The sequence below is a fragment of the Apodemus sylvaticus genome, chromosome 2, assembly GCF_947179515.1.
Source record: "Apodemus sylvaticus chromosome 2, mApoSyl1.1, whole genome shotgun sequence".
Classification (NCBI taxonomy): domain Eukaryota; kingdom Metazoa; phylum Chordata; class Mammalia; order Rodentia; family Muridae; genus Apodemus; species Apodemus sylvaticus.
In genome coordinates, this window is record NC_067473.1 from 90,601,937 (window position 1) to 90,619,392 (window position 17,456).

The 17,456-nt window shown below is 37.4% G+C and overlaps 1 protein-coding gene across 3 annotated transcripts in view; it reads left to right on the plus strand.

Moving 5' to 3' along the window:
- The window catches only part of Grid2 (glutamate ionotropic receptor delta type subunit 2), a 1,574,882-nt gene that overhangs the window by 906,785 nt on the left and 650,641 nt on the right, over positions 1-17,456 (plus strand). For all 3 annotated transcript variants that reach the window (XM_052173841.1, XM_052173840.1, XM_052173842.1), the window contains one exon: positions 3,796-3,915. In XM_052173841.1, the coding sequence (XP_052029801.1) occupies positions 3,796-3,915 (120 nt within the window). The remainder of the gene's footprint in view (positions 1-3,795; positions 3,916-17,456) is intronic.

Sequence of the window (17,456 nt, forward strand, 5' to 3'; positions counted from 1 at the left end):
ACTAATATAAATGGCAAAACTTTCAATCACCACAGGAGTACATAAATATATCATGACAAAACCAAATTTAAACATTATCTTTCTACAAATCCAGCCCTACAGAAGATACTAGAAGAAAAGCTGCAACCCAAGAAGGCTAGCTATACCCAAGAAACTACAGGAAATAAATAACCTCACATCAGCAAAGCAGCACAAACTTACATACACAAACAGACTCAACCACCGTCCACATCAGATTAACAGGAATTAACAATTCCTGGTCATTAATATTTCTCAACACCAGTGGACTCGGTTCCCTGATAAAAAGGCAGAAACTAACAGAATGGATGTGAAAACAGGATCCTTCATTCTGTTGAGTAATCATTTCCTTAGTGTCTTTTCCCTCAATTTTTTGCAGCCACAGGAGAACAAGATACTTGGGGGTAGGTGGGAGTGGGTTGGGTGGAGGGGCATATTCCTAGAGGTAGGGGCTGGGAGGATAGGTTGGGGTTTATAGGGAGAGGGGAAAATGGAAAAGGGTATAACTTTTGAAATGTAAATGAAGAAGATATTCAATTAAAAAAGAGACAACTAATGGAGTGGGAAAAATTATTATTTAATTTGTTATTTAAATTTAGTGATAAATATCTCTCAAGTTTTTATTTTCCCACTTTTAATTTTTCTTTCCTTTTTATTTTTTTCTCTATTTGTTACCCATTATATTTCTATATTATGTGTGTAGAATAAAATCCAAAGTAACATACTCAGTATTTTTAAGATCCTTAAGCAGCAGTTCTGACAATGAGTGTAAAGGACATATAGGCTGCTACTTTGCTGTGTGCTTTATCAATGATCCATTTGCTTATGTTGTTTAGAATCTTCTGAATCACCACAAGATTCATAAATACAACCATGAACACACAAAGGTAATGACCATTCATCGCTAGTCAGAATGCTTTTTCCAACCTCTACTTTCAAGGTTAATCAGAAGATAGATGAAAAACACAACTCAAAAGCGCTGGAATCTCAAAACAAACAACAAAAAAATCAGGTTACATCTGGCTGAGATAACAAAGAATGTTGTTTAAAGGGCTTATTTGCTTACAGTGTTGACCTCTTGAGCATCCTAGACAACTTCCTGAGGGCAGAATCCTCTGATTATGCATGTCAAAAGCTCATTAATGATAGAGCAGGAAGAAGATAAATTACAAAGTCAAAAAGGTGAGCAAGGTAGAGCCACAGCAAACTAAGTGCAAGTCCTCTGATTTATGGATTTGATTCTTGTTTTCTGTAAATGCATTAAGTTATACAGTGGAAGCTGCTTCCTGCAGAGGAGGACCTGGCCCTGCACAGCCATAGCCTACCTGAGCTAGTTGGTTGGTTTCTGCAGAGTTGTTATATTCCCAGGCCACTGGTGAAGTCCTCTGCTTGTCACTGCTAACTCATGTGAAAAGACCACAGACAGATAAAATTCAACGTATTCATCCATGATATAACTAGATAATTTTAATTCCTCTCTGAATTAAGGAAGTAACAATGAAAGCCATGTTCTGTAAATTATGCTGCTGTAAAAATAAAATAGATTGCTTATTGAAATTCATAATAAAGAGCACTTGCTCCTGCCGGTGATCCTGGCTGGTTACCCACACCTGACTTCTAGCCATCAGCATGCTCATTTCTGCCTGGTTTTTTCTTTACAAGGTCATTTCCACCAAGCACACATGTGACCACCTGGTGACAGCTCACCAAGACCCTGCCTTTATAAAATAATTTTTGCCATTGCTAGGTGTCCCACTTGCTGTTTACAGTGACGTCAGATGTGTGAGAAACAAAAAAGAAGGAGAAGAGGAATTCATAATAAAGATTGAAAACATTAAGTCCACAATATTTATCTGAAAATCTTTTATGAAGTAGGTATTCCATGAGTGTCTGGAAGGCAGAGAGGAAGTATGAGATGGAGCAGACACATAAAACCAGCCAAGAAAGACAAAAATGGAGTTACAGGTTAAGACAAGTGTTACATGTTTAGGCATCAACACTGCAGAGGTGATAACTGGAGCAGTTCATAAACTGAGATTACTTATTGTCAAAATAAATGTCATTACAGAGCCAAAGTTTGTCCCAGAGCATACACTAATGCTGAAGTGACTAAAAAACACAGTAAGTTTAAAATCCTAAGTAAAGTGAAGGTCGATTGAGCAACGTGTAAAGGAACAGTAAGGAACAGGTATGACCCATGTGGCCATCTCTTCACAACGCAAAGAAACATGATACAACTCACAGATCATCGGAAGCTCAAGAAGAAGGAAGACCAAAGTCTGGATGCTTCAGTCCTTCTTAGAAGGGGGAACAAAATATTCACAGGAGGAAATACAGAGATAAAGTGTGGGGCAGAGACTGAAGGAAAGGCCATCCACAGACTGCCACACCTGGTAATTCATCCCATATACAGACACCAAACCCAGACACTATTGCTAATGCCAAGAAGTACTTGCTGAGAGGAGCCTGATATAGCTGTCTCCTGAGAGGCTCTGCCAGAGTCTGATGAATACAAAGGCAGATGTTTACAGCTAACCATTGGACTGAGCATGGGGTCCTCAATGGAGGAGTTTGAGAAAGGACTGAAGGAGCTGTAGGGGTTTGCAACCCCATAAGAAGAACAACACTGTCAACCAATCAGAACCCCCAGAGCTCCCAGGGACTAATCCACTAACCAAAGAGTACACATGTTGGGACCAGGTGAATACGTTGTAGAAGATGGCCTTGTTGGGCATCAATGGGAGGAAAGGCCCTTGGTCCAGTGAAGGCTCAATGTCCCAGTGTAGAGGAATGCCAGGGTCAGGAGGCAGGAGTGGATGGTGGGTAGGGGAGCACCCTCATAGAAGAAGGGGAAGGGGCAATGGGATAGGGGCTTTCTGGAGGGGAAACTGGGAAGGGGGTTAACATTTGAAATGTAAATAAATAAAATATCCAACAAAAAAAAAAGAATGAAGAAATGATGGAGTCTGGAAATTTCCAGAATCTCAATGCCAGCAAAGACAGTTGAAACCATAAAACATTGTCTAGCCCAATTTACCTTTGCTTATATAAATATATAATTTATCATATCTATTAAATGAGTTTTCGTAACTATTATGTAAATTATAAAGTTGTGCATATTAATGTAAAGCAGTATGATATTTTGAGATATATTTATAGATATACACACATTATTTCATATATATACATATATATATATATATGTATCTATATATATAAATCAGGCTAATACCATATTTCTTATGAAATAGGTCAAAATCTTTTATTTGATCCTTTGGAAACAACATATTCAATTATTGTTATTGCTTGAAATATAAATTTATAGGCAAGAATAAACTACAAAGTTTTCTGTGATCCATTTTAAAATTCCTAGGTATAATTTTAGATCAAAATTAACTGGAATTATGTTGAGTAGCATCTTTTAGTTTCCTGAATACTGCTATACTCTGCTGACATGCCCCTGTGCTTCACAAAACATGGTGGCCGTATCTTCACTGGAGAGCTGAGACTCAGCTCTAACTGGGCTCCATTTTGAGTAGTCATTGGCTCATAGGGCCTAAATTATTTTTGGGGACAAGAGGATGAGATTGAATTAAGTGACCTCTGATGACTTGTAATAGAACTCCTGGGTGTATTGTGCATCTACTAAAATTAGCCTGTTAGTAAGCATATTCTTTGAAATTTTATTTTCTGAATGGAGAGTGCTTATAACTTCTTTTATACTTATTAATTGTTTGGGTTTTCTGAACTTTTAACTGTATCTATTCCCTCATCTAGGGTGGAGTTAATGGGCTGACTGGAGATCTAGAATTTGGAGAAAATGGAGGTAACCCCAATGTCCACTTCGAAATCCTTGGAACCAACTATGGAGAAGAACTTGGCAGAGGTGTCCGTAAAGTAAGCCTAGACTTGTTTTAATTTCTTTTCTCTATACTGTTGTGGTTTTGCAATATAATTCTCTGCAGTGTGGTCACAGTATCACTAAAATGCATGTGTTCTAAAAGAGAATGTGAACAGGGATAAGGAAGGTGGGCACTACTGAGACAGAGTTGGGCATTTACAGTACTCTTAGATACATAAAAAGTACATGGAACAATTAATTAGATTTATACCTTAGAATAACTTAACTGAAGAGAAATAACATAGCGCTTGCCTAGGGAAATTGTATCACCTTTCAGTCATTGTATTAATGCTTTTATGAAATACTAAATTAAATATTTAGACAAAGAATAGCTGTATGATTTTTAGTTTGTGACATGTACAAAATCAGAATAATTGTTCTAGTAAGTTTAATACAGTAGAATTGAAAGTCAGCTATAGAAAGTGACATTGTAGTAGAATTTTGTGTGTGGCCTGTAGTCAGGAGATTATACTTTACAGGAAATGATCCTTAGTATATTCTGCAGATCTTGTAATGAGGCAGCTAAGTACCAATAAAGGATGTTTGACAGAATACCATGACTATAGCTCTCTCAAGGAGAATTACAAAAGTCCTTGGAGAAATGAGTATTCTGTACTTTGAACTTGCCATTTTTCAACATTTTCATAGGGGAAAGTGCAGGTGAGTTGCATACAGAGTTGATAGCTCTAAGGTCTGGGTGTCTGGAGTGGACTATATTGAGGGTAACTGGTTCTGGATATGCTTCAAAACTAAAAACAGGTACAGAAAAAATCCAGAAGCATCCCTCAATTGCAAAATTGTACTCCAAATTTAAAGTGTCCATTGGATTATTTCTTTATCACCTAATGAAGCAGACTTTGCCAGTATTTAGGCATGTCTCAGGCTTACATGTTCTCTTCTGGCGTCGAAAGTTCTACCTTGTTTGCCAGATTCATCCTTGCTTGGCATTTAGTAGAAATACATTAATTTATATTGTTGCATTTTTGATGATATAAATATTCCACAATTTATTATACTGTTTACACAATAAGGCAGTTGCAGTGTTCCTACATATATTTATTGACTATATACTATTGTTCTTGTGCATATATTTTTGTGTCACAAGAAAAAGACACATGCCTTAAACATTACTGGATAGCATCAAACCCATAGTTGAAATATATCAGTTTTCACTTACCAGAGTAAGTTCTTGCCACCATATGAGCGAAACACATCCTGATTGGTCAGACTTCTAAGCATCATTTAACTTATTAATAGAGTGATACATCTTCATGGTTTCTGTTTAAATTCTCTAACTATAAAGCATTTTCCTCCCTATTTTGGGCATCTCAGATTTCTCTTTGACTTCGTTTCCTTTTCAAGTTTTGTTCTTTGGTTGTTATATCTTTAGGAAGGTAGATATGTCTTTTGCTTTTTGAATTGATACTTGGAAGTGCACTGTGAGGCAGTGAACACATGGAGAATTTGTTTATATACACCGATATGGATAACGTAATACGTGATCATTTGTATCGTCTTCCCTTAATGCAACTTTATGGAACATCCCTAATATAACTTAGAAATGATTTAGAGGTTTATTTGGGAGAGTTCTCCTTTAATTTATATTCTGGGACTGAAAAATTACATATTTTAATCTTTTCCCACTTATTGCTAAGACATTAAGATAATAAGAGTTTATTGAATTTTTATATTCAACTTTCTCATTCAGCTTTTAATTCTTATAAATTATCTCTACACTTTTGTTTATTTACTGCAAATGGTTCTATCACCTGAACTTAATGTGTTTTTTTACTCTTATTTGTAGTTTTTGCAGCATGTATGTGTGTGTGTGTGTGTGTGTGTGTGTGTGTGTTCATTTGTATGTGTACTTGGGAACTCAGGACAATATTACTGGAAATAATAATAGATATTTTTGAATTGCTGTTTTCAACATATTTCTACAAAATGCATTTTTACTTTCTAGGTTTTCATTCAGGTTAATGCCTCATCTGTTTCTATAATATACTAGTTTCATTTTGAATGTAGATATATATTTACACTTACATAAACCACGTAAGTTTTGTTATCATCTTGCCTGTCTCCCACTGTTCCATTGGATGATTTGGGTTTTCTGAAATTGTCCTTTTAGTTGGATTTTATGCTGAAGTTAAGCTGAATTAAATGCATGTATTAGAAAGGTGAGCACTCCACAGCCATACACAGTACAAACATGCTAATCTCTTGCCAATGACAGACAAATCTTAACTTTTAAGGAACTAAACTTTTATTGAAGTGAACCTATTTTTAAATTTGTATCTTATTCACTTTACATACCAATACTAGCTCCCCTGCAGATCTTCTCGCCCATTCCCTCTCTGAGCATCACTCGCCCTGCAGGACTATGTTCATCCTCTGCTACTGGTGCCAGAAAGGCCATCCAGTTAGGAAAACCTGATCCTCTGGGGGGCAAGCAACAGATTCAGGGACAGGTCTCGCTCTAATTGTTTAAGGACCCACATGAAGGCTGAGGCTGAGATGCACATGTGCTAAGATGTATAGAAGGGGTATTTCCACCTTATAATTACTCTTTGGTTTTTAGAGCCCCGTAGGGTCCAGGTTAGTTGACTCTGTTGGTCTTCCTGTGGAGTCCCTGTCTTCTTTGGGCCCTCATTCCTTGCCCCAAGTCTTCTGTAAGACACCGTGAGCTCCATCTCCTCTTTGGCTGTGGCTCTCTGCATCTCTTTCTATTGGCTGCTGGATGAAGCCTCCCAGAGAACAGTTATGCTAAGCTCCTGAATAGACAAAGCTTAATGGACAGCAGTGCCAAATATTTAAAGAACAAAAATAGAAAACAAATGAAAAGTGAAAAGGTTAACATGTTTGTGCAGAAACTAAATAGCTTTGGGAAGATGCAAAGGAGAATATTTAGAATGTAAATAAATTGAGCATATTTGAATATTAAGACTCTTAAATAACTTTATGTCATTTAAGAGAAAGAGTTGAAGATAGAACAAAATTATGTTGAGTAATGATTGGTTTCAAGTATGAAAATTAAGGGAGAGAATGGGATGCAGAAGTAGCTGGTATTCTTGACCTTAAGTGGGGTGGGTGTGGCTCACCAAAGTACAAAAGAAGGGGTGAGAAAAGAAGCAAGTCAAGTCCTTGCGCAGTATGGGGTTCCTGATGTTAAGGAGCTAAGGCAATAGATATGGAATATAATGGTTTTTCTGGTGATATCAGAGGTTGAGATTATCTACTAGAGGAAAAGACACCACGGTAGCTAAAGATATTGGAGATTAAGAAGCCAGAGGCTTAAAGTGGCAAACAGGAGACAGAGGAATTGCTAGGCAGGGCTGATATCGCATCAAAGGACAAAAACAAACACTTCACTGGAGCATTAATCTTGGTTGTGTTTGTCAGCAACCCTCAGCACACGGAATGAGTTTGACTAATGCAGACTGGATTTTTTTTTTTAATCAAGTTGCTGTCCTTTCGGTTTACTTTTTTTTTATAGTAGTGGAGTAAGATAAGTGAGATTAAGATATGATTAAAATGACAGAGCTTGAAACCCATTCTAGACTGGGTAACAAAGGAGAGATAAAGAGAGTTTCAGCAACAGAAACAAAATAAGACCCAAATATCTTCATCCTGGACATGTCTCAAGCCTCTATCATGGCACAAGGGAAGTAGGAGAGTCTCTGAGCCAGAAAACTGTGTTTGAAGAGATAATATCTCAGGGTAAGATGGTTAGGATGCATGTGTTCTTATGAAGGTGACAAAAAAGGGCTTCTAGCCTATCTTGGCCTTAGAAGTCTTGTGTGTCCCATAATAGCTGGAAGTCAGTGTAGTCACTTCTACCTGCACAGAATGAAGTTTGCGCTCATTATCCAGCATTAAAGGAACAATGATGTAAGGCATCAAAGTTTGTGTACATCATTTTCAAGTATAACAGATGACGGTGGGAACTGTTCTGATTTCTACACTCTAGCTTTGAACATGGACTGAGGCTCTCCTAAGAGCAAACACCATATAGATATCCCACTAAAGGTTGCTAGAATTCTTATAAACTGCTGACTCTAAGGTGCCTTTTATATTGAGAATCCAGATGTGGTGACACACACCTGTAATTACAGCACTGAAAATGCTGAGGCAAGAAAATTGAGAATTTTAGGACTGCAACTTCTCAATTAAAGATACCCTGGGTCCAAATATTTTTTTCTCCTTGTTTAAGAAACGGTTCAAACATTCCTGGTTTTAATATACTTTTTTCTTTTATTCTAAAACTTTACCTATTTGGTTAGTGCATATGTGTGTATGTGTGTCTATACATGAGTACATGAGTGTGTGCATGTGCATATGTATATGTGCACACATGCCTGCAAATGTAACCATGAGCAGCAGTTAGCACCCAAACACCAACATATTTGTTTACAAGGATCACTTTTTTGCACTAAATCATAAGTTTCATAAACTGCTTACTTAGTAAATTCTAAATCTAGGCTGTTTTAAGATTACTGTGAATTAGTTGGGGAAATGGAGCTTAGTTAATGTGTGGAGCAGTTCTGTCATACAAACACTGGGACAAGCAATAACGCTTTCAAAGATGCAAAAAAAAAAAGAAAAAAAAAGTCTTCCCACACAAATAACTGCAGTGGAGATGTATTAGGGATCTGTCCAGAATTAAAACTCCAGTCTCTACTACTCTATCCACTTCTCAAAAGGAGTAAATGGCTTTCTAACTGAGGAGCTGTCAAGTTGTCAGGGTTTGTTGTGCAGCCAGGGGCTGAATGTGCGTGATGCTCACATACTTATCGCCTCCAGTGGGGATGCTGTCAGATTTCACGAACCGGGCAGAGTGTGTCTGTTAGGATTTGACCACAGATTCACAATTCTATATCTTGGATCCATCTGTGCTGTGTTGGCATTATGTGAATGAAGACTTCGTTCCCCTGAATTCAGTGGGAATGCAAAAAAGGGGAAAATCTCACTGTACCTAACCAAAACGAAGAGCTTTTGTATTTTATGTCTTCCATATATTGTTTTTCTTGGAAGTAAGGTAGTTTAACTCAGACAATACCATCTGTAAGGTGTACCATGTATCCTTGAGAAAAATTGAAGTGAAACTCAATGCTTGTTTTTGAGATGAAGATTTTCTGTTAATCCTGCAGTCAGGGTGCTGTTCCTGATGCTTCTTCTTGATACAGAATTTCCATGAAAATAATTCCATGAAATAATTGTACCATTGTATAAAGCAACCTAACTCTGAGTTTATAATAGAACTATCTGAAAAGAAAAGCCTATTCAGAATAAAACCAATGCAGTTTTCCTTAGAGAAAATATTTTACTGCAGTATTTGTTTGTCTGAATTTTCTTTGTTCAATTTGCTGATGCCTCCCACATTCTACTGTGAGTTCCAGAATTAATACATAATGCTCTGTCCTTAAGGTCTTCAAACATTTTCATAAAAGGAAAATGAGGCCAGGAAAAGTAGATAAAGCTACTTCCACAGCAAATCTTGACCAGACAGTAATGTTTAGAACAGCAATTCTCCACCTTCCTAATGCTGTGGCCCTTTAAAACAGTTCACATTGCTGTGGTGACCCCCAACCATAAAATTATTTTGTTACTACTTTATCCCTTACATTTAATTTATAAAAACAATAAATTTGATTTTATTGACTTCCATTGGATTAGGCCTTCCAGAAAATTTTTGTATCCCAAAATAACATGCTTTCTGGGTAGACTCATACGTTGTAAAGTTCTATAGTGTGTGACACTGTAAAAATATTGATCACAGGAATCACTGATGAAGAAGGAAGTTCTATTGTTTTTGAAGGGCAGCCTATGAGAAGATCTTTTCTGCTTTTATTTTTTATTTTTTTATTGATATATTTTTATTTACATTTCAAATGATTTCCCCTTTTTTGGGTCTCCACACCCCGCAAGTCCCATAGGCCCTCTTCTGTCACCCTGTTCTCCATCCACTCCTTCCCATTTCCCTGTTCTAGAATTCCCCTATACTCTTGCACTGAGTCTTTCCAGAACCAGGGGCCACTCCTCCATTCTTTTTGGACATCATTTAATTTGTGGATTATGTCCTGGGTATTCAAAGTTTCTAGGCTAATATCCACTTATCAGTGAGTGCATACCATGATTAATCTTTTGAGACTGGATTACCTCACTTAGTATGATGTTCTCCAGCTCCATCCATTTGTCTAAGAATTTCATGAATTCATTGTTTCTAATGGCTGAATAGTACTCCATTGTATAAATATACCACATTTTTTGTATCCATTCCTCCATTGAAGGACACCTAGGTTCTTTCCAGCTTCTGGCTACTACAAATAGGGCTGCTATGAACATAGTAGAGCATGTGTCCTTACTGCATGCTGAAGAATCCTCTGGATATATGCCCAGGAGTGATATAACAGGGTCCTCAGGAAGTGACATGCCCAGTTTTCTGAGGAACTGCCAGACTGATTTCCAAAGTGGTTGCCCCATCTTGTAATCCCACCAGCAGTGGAGGAGTGTTCCTCTTTCTCCACATCCTCGCCAACACCTGCTGACTCCTGAGTTTTTGACCTTAGCCATTCTGACTGGTGTGAGGTGAAATTTCAGGGTTGTTTTGATTTGCATTTCCCTAATGATTAATGATGTTGAACATTTCTTAAGGTGTTTCTCAGCTCTCCGAAGTTCTTCATGTAAAAATTCTTTGTTTAGCTCTGTACCCCACTTTTTAATGGGGTTATTTGGTTCTCTCGGTTCTACTTTCTTGAGTTCTTTGTATATATTAGATATTAGCCCTCTGTCGGATTTAGGGTTGGTGAAGATCCTTTCCCAGTCTGTTGGTTGACATTTTGTCCTTTGCCTTACAGAAACTTTGTAGTTTTATGAGGTCCCATTTGTCAATCCTTGATCTTAGAGCATAAGCTATTGGTGTTCTATTCAGGAACTTTTCCCCTGTGCCCATGTCCTCCAGGGTCTTCCCCAGTTTTGTTTCAATTAGTTTCAGTGTGTCAGCTTTTATGTGGAGGTCCTTGATCCATTTGGAGTTGAGCTTGATACAAGGAGATAAGAATGGATCGATGCGCATTCTTCTGCATGCTGACCTCCAATTGAATGAGCACCATTTGTTGAAAAGACTATCTATTTTCCACTGGATGCTTTCAGCTCCTTTGTCGAAGAACAAGTGACCACAGGTGTGTTGGTTCATTTCTGGGTCTTCAATCCTATTCCATTGATCTGCTTGCCTGATATTGTACCAATACCATGCAGTTTTTATCACTAATGCTCTGTAGTAGAGTTTAAAGTCTGGGATACTGAATCCCCCTGAAGCTCTTTTACTGTTGAGAATAGTTTTAGCTATCCTGGGTTTTTTGTTATTCCAGATGAATTTGAGAATTGCTCTTCTAGCTCTATGAAGAACTGGCTTGGGATTTTTATGGGGATAGCATTGAATCTGTAGATTGCCTTTGGCAAGATGGCCATTTTAACTATATTAATCCTGCCAATCCACAAGCATGGAAGATTTTTCCATTTTCTGAGATCTTCTTCGATTTCCTTCTTTAGAGATCTGAAGTTCTTGTCATATAGGCCTTTCACTTGTTTGGTTAGAGTCACCCCAAGATACTTTATGCTGTTTGTAGCTATTGTGAAGGGGGTCATTTCCCTAATTTCTTTCTCAGTCTGCTTATCCATTGAATATATAAAGGCTACTGATTTGCTTACATTGATTTTGTAGCCAGCCACTTTGCTGAAGTTGTTTATCAGCTGGAGGAGTTAAATGTTCCATGTGACATAGCTAGAAGGTGCAGAACAGAGCTTCTCTGACTTTCCTAGAAGAGTCACTTGCTCTTTCACTGAGATTGCTTCTGCAGCAGTCCAGGTTTTGGTACTTACTGCCTCGTGAAGATAGAGGAAACCATCACTTATGCAGGTTGGGAAGAGGTGACTCCTCCATAACACAGCAGAGATATCTGACAGAGCTGAATTCCAGTGCCAGGTTTGGATAGGCAAGGAAACATCTTTCTGGAAGGACTATAAAATCTCGAAGCATTGCTTACTGTGGTGATCAACTTGTATAGGATGCTCATCGTGCTGTCAAATATTATTTCTGAATGTCACTGTTGCATCTTTTGTGAAGAGACTAGCAAATGGTAGCCTGAGTAAAAGCCACCTTCATCTATCAGAATTGGAATTATCCAGTCTATCCGGCCTTCCATTGTATTGAAAGGGGAGGAAGAACAATTTTTCCATGTTTAAGTTAAGAAAATCCCACATGTCCCTCATTCAGACAAGTATTTTCCATTCTCATGTCTCTCGTCTCCATGTGAGAAGTACACAGTTGAGCTCAGTTCTTAGGCCTTAAACTAAGAAAAGCAATAAGACCATTGATCTCATGCGTCTCAGGCTTTGGGATTTAGGCTGGCATCACAGTCTATAATTTAGTTCTCTAGTTTGCTGATGGTTAGCCTTGGTACTTCTCCAATCCATAATTGAATGAACCAACCCTGCATAATATATTTTATATAATATATTTAAATTATTGAATTATATTACTGCATGACTATTTTGTCTGCAGATAGATAGATAGATAGATAGATAGATAGATAGATAGATAGATAGATAGATAGATATGGCACACACTACCTGTGTGCCTGATACTTACAGGAGCCAGAAAAAGGTATTCAATCCCTTGTGCTGGAGTTACAGTCATCATGTATGTGTTGGAAATTGAACCAGATATAACAAGAGGATTATGTATGTTATAGTTTCTGTGTACGAAAACACAATTAATATATAATGTGTAGGTTGTTTTAATACTTTATGGAATGAAACTATTACAAGGGGCTGCAGAGATGATTTAGGGATTAGGAGCACTTGTTGCCTCTGCAGAGTACCTGGGTTCAATTCCGGCAACCACATGGTGACTCACAATCATCTGTAACTTTAGTTCCATGGTTTTCGGCACATATATGGTGAATTTATACATATACGTACACATACACATACACACACATGTACAAGTACACGTACACATACACATATGCATGTATTGGTCAACTAATGTTCCTACATTCTATTTGGCAGAGAAAGAGAAATGTACATGGGTAGCTGACATCCAGGTTGGCAAGTTAATAGATCAATGCTAGGCAAGTCACCCCACCACAGTTGGACAAACCAAGCAATGAGAATAGGATATGTGTAGCATATAGGAAAATGTCACTAGGGAAGTCTCCTATCCCTGAATCTTGATTGGCAGGAAAATGTAGCTGTAACTTAGCACAAATATCTGTAGTTTTCAGACTTAAAAGATTTTTAACACTCTTGCTCCAATACACTGCTCAGCTCCTGAATCTGTCCTTTGTCCCTGATCAATCACTAGTAGCTTGATTACAATAAACTCTGTTTTCTGTATAAACTTGGTGTTTAAGGTGTGTTGGATCCGAGTGGACTCTGTAACAATAAATAAACAGAAGTTTTAAAAAAAAATAAAGTATTTTTTGTAAAGTATCTGTCATCGCTCTGCAAAATGTGGGACATCCTGTGCTCATACAGAAGCTCAAAGATTCTTTCAACTTCTCTGGTTCATGTGCTGAAGTGTTGATTGGTTTGGCCTCAAATAGCATAAAAGATACAGAAGATAAAAGACTTAGTTTCCTTCTTATTCTACTTAGATCACATCCAGAAGAAAACAGAATGGCATCTCCTCATGCCTGATTTTGGAGCCCCCCACCCTCCAGACACAGGCAGACACACACCACCAATAAAACTCTATGCAATTCAGATTCATAGACATAATATGATGGGGCTCATTCTCCTACAAATGAGTACCTTTTTAACTTTGGTCATAAACTGTAATTACTGTCCAGGACTCCATATGAGAACAATAGTTCTGTGAGGAAAGCAGACTCCGAATCTGCAGAAATGAGAAGAGTTGATTCTTTCAGGCCTTGCCCCTTGTGGTTGCATCTAAATGACAGGTATAAAAAGTTATTTCTAAGAGCTGACATGAAAGCATCTATGGTGGCTGCAAAGGGTCCAAAAGCAAAGCACTTATTCATCTATAAACTATTAGCGAACTCATGTGTTACATTTTGATATTTACAATGTCAATAGAAACACAATCTTGAGGGATTTCCAATGTACCCCAGACTCCTAGCATTCACACCCTCTGAATTGCTCAGGTATTTAAGTGAATAGCTTCCTTATTTTCTAAGACTCATCTAGTTTGCTTTAGGGGATTATAAATTATCCTTTTACAAGGCTGCATTTATATACAGTGATGATAAGTACCAACTTTGTACAGTTCTAGGCACACAATCTCATAACATTTACCAGAAGTGTTCTGTGACCCATTTGTTTGGGATAAGAATAGCATGGGCCATTGAAAGTAATAGCATGTCTGTTCATGATGAGGCAGGGTAGTTATGCTTTTGGCAACAGCTGCTTACTGCTTTGTTTCTGCCCCCTCTTTAGTTATATTATCCTTTTCTCCAATCAGTATATCTAATGCACTGTAGCTAACATGACACCATTAAAACTTCCATCTTAATTAAGATAAACATTAATTAAAATTAAGTGAGCAAGACTAGTTTTTCAGATGTAGGGGTGGCTTAAATGTGTATTCCCTTTAAAATTTCTATCATTAGTTTCTTTCTCCAGAAACAATAATAGATGTCAATAGGAACAAGCAACCCATATTCCTGATGCGCCACAGAAAAAGATGTTGGTTTTATGCTGGAATGTGCAGTATGCTGTTATTACATACACGATACTACCTATCAGCTATCATATATACAATAGAGCTGTGCTGCTTAGAATGTAGCTTCTATTTCCAAAGAGCCGGAGAGTTTGCCTTCATGACTGTGACCTGATTGTATGTCTATCATTATAACAATGCTTCTAAAGGGAGGACATTCAGAAGTACAAAGTTTATAAACACATAAATACATTTCATTGAAACATTAAACCCATACCCAAAATTAACAGGAACAAACTATTTACATATTGTTAAGTAGTTTTGGAAATGTAAAGTTCCCTCTTGACTCATGCCTTTGAAAAACATGTAGATGTGCTGCTAAAAATGCTAACGTAGCATTTCTATCTTAGTGTCACTGTAATTCTGTGGTAAGGTATGGCATCTTTATTTTTTTGCGGGGGGACATATGTTGAGGGATGAAAATGCTAATCAAACTTATTTGAAGTTATAAAGGATTATCACAAACAGTATATGATTTCCCACTCTAATACTACCTTGCATTTGTAGACAATTCTGAAGACCTGTTTTCTGAGTGGGCAGAGAGGTCGTTTTATCAATATCAAAATAGTATCTACATGACTAGGCTAAGCATTGCTTCATATTATGAGAAGTGAAATTGTTATTTTAACAATATACAGTTCTATCCAGTAAATATTGCAGATATTAAAAATTGACTATGACATTACAGCATGACAATTTTATTCTTACTTTTACTTTTTATTATTGTGTGTACATATGTTTGACCTGTGTGTGAGCATACATCAATTTTTTTTGGACAAACCCCAAACAATTCCAAAATCCAGTTTTCAAGGTGATAATTTCAAGTTAATAAATGAGTTTATTCCAAAACAAACTCTCCATATTAATATCTTACATACATATTATCTACAATTATACTATTAATAAAATAACTCACAATTATGCCTGTGAGTTCATTGATGCTGCTCTGTACTCTGAATTACAATTTATCCTCTGCCATTCAGCCTTAGACACACTTGTTTACTAAGGCCAAAAATGTCATTGTGAAAAACTGTTATTTTTGACTTTATAAGCATGTTCACAAGAATTGTAAATGTTTTTCTTTTTAATTTGTAATTGAAAATAGATTTTTTTCATGGAATATATGTTGATTATGGTTTCCCTTCCCCCAACTCCTCTCAGACCCTATCCAGTTTCCATCTCACCCAAATGTATACCTTTGTTTCTTTCTCTTTCCTCTTCCTCTCTCTCCCTCCCTCCCCTTCCTCGCTCTCTCACATTAGAATATAAACAGCAAATCAGGCTAATAAAAAATAAAATAGAAATGAACTAGAAGCAACCAAAGCAAACAGGAAAAAAAGAGCAAAGAAAAACACAAGAAACACATACAGAAGCCGAGAGAGATGCATTCTCACACAGAGAAAACTCACAAAAACAAAACCATAATATAGAAGCAAAGATCTCTCCAGGGAGAAAATGGCCAGAAAAAATACTTGTGGGAAAAAATACTCCTGAGTTTGTATTGTGTTGTTCATCTACTGCTTGTCATGGGGCCTATACTTAAGTATGGTTTATGTACCCAATATGTCTTCCCGGGAAAAAATTAATTTTTTCCTTTGAGAGCCTTTACCAACTGGAGATAGCTTCTGGGTCAGCAATGTCTACTTCCCCTCTGAGCACAGGAATTCCATTAGGCCTGGCCCCATGCAAACTCCGAGTGCTGCCTGTCTCTGTGAGTTCATGTATGTCAGTCCTGTTGTTTCCAGAAGGCCTTATTTCCTGGTGTCTTTCATCCTCACTGACTCTTCACCATTTTTCCACCCCCTCTTGTGCAGAGTTCCCTGAGCCCTAAGGAAAGGGATTTGATGAAGACAACTCATTTAGGACTGAGTGTTCCAAGGTTGCTTATTCCCTGCACATTGTCTAGTTGCGCGTGTTTGTATGCTTGAGTCAGATACTAACTATGAGTATAGCAGACTGTTGCTCAGAGCCACTTTGTTACATTGCTTTAGCAGAGCTGTCATGCCTGACTTTCCTGTAGGAACACTGTTTAGACAATATATAGTGTCAGGGTACTGGCCACTTGGGCAGAGCCAGGAATGGGTTACAGCTTATGTAGTGGAACTGGAATCTCATCAGATAGTTGTTGGCTACTACCACAGCCTGTATGCTCTAGTTGTACCAGTGTAACTTGTAGTCACGTCACCATAAAACTCTGCATTATATAAATAATCTTTCCAAGTTGCACTGGAAGCTGGTGTTATCAGTTATTTTCAATATGCGATAAAGATACTGAAATTGGCAGCACTTTATCAATGATAGTGATTCAAACGCAATGAGGAGGTTTATGTTCTTTGGCAGTAATTTTGATTTTTAAAATTCAGTAAATATGCTATTTCAGAATGACTAAATTTTATTATCAGAGCAAAATAGCTTTTCTGAAGTTCTTTTTTAATAATCAAGAGTGAGAAGTGAATACTATTTTAGCATAATTCAACAAACAACTTGGATTGATGCAGGCCATAGTTTGAAATGTGTAATTAATAAAATGAAGGTATTTGTCTGAATCTAATCATCAGGAGTGACTGGATCCTGCTGATGAGAACGGCTCTCATCTCTCAGACACTTCTGAAGTTTCATTCAGCCAGAAACTGCAGAAGGTTGTAATACCCTGGAGTACCTGAATAAAAGCAGTTTTGTGCTTCAAATGGAAATGTATTGGAAACGCTTTGCCGGGGAGCTTCTTCCTTTTACTCTTTCAAGGTTGATATGATTTGTATCCTGGACTGAGATGAGAAATCATTCAGTCCCAGGTTC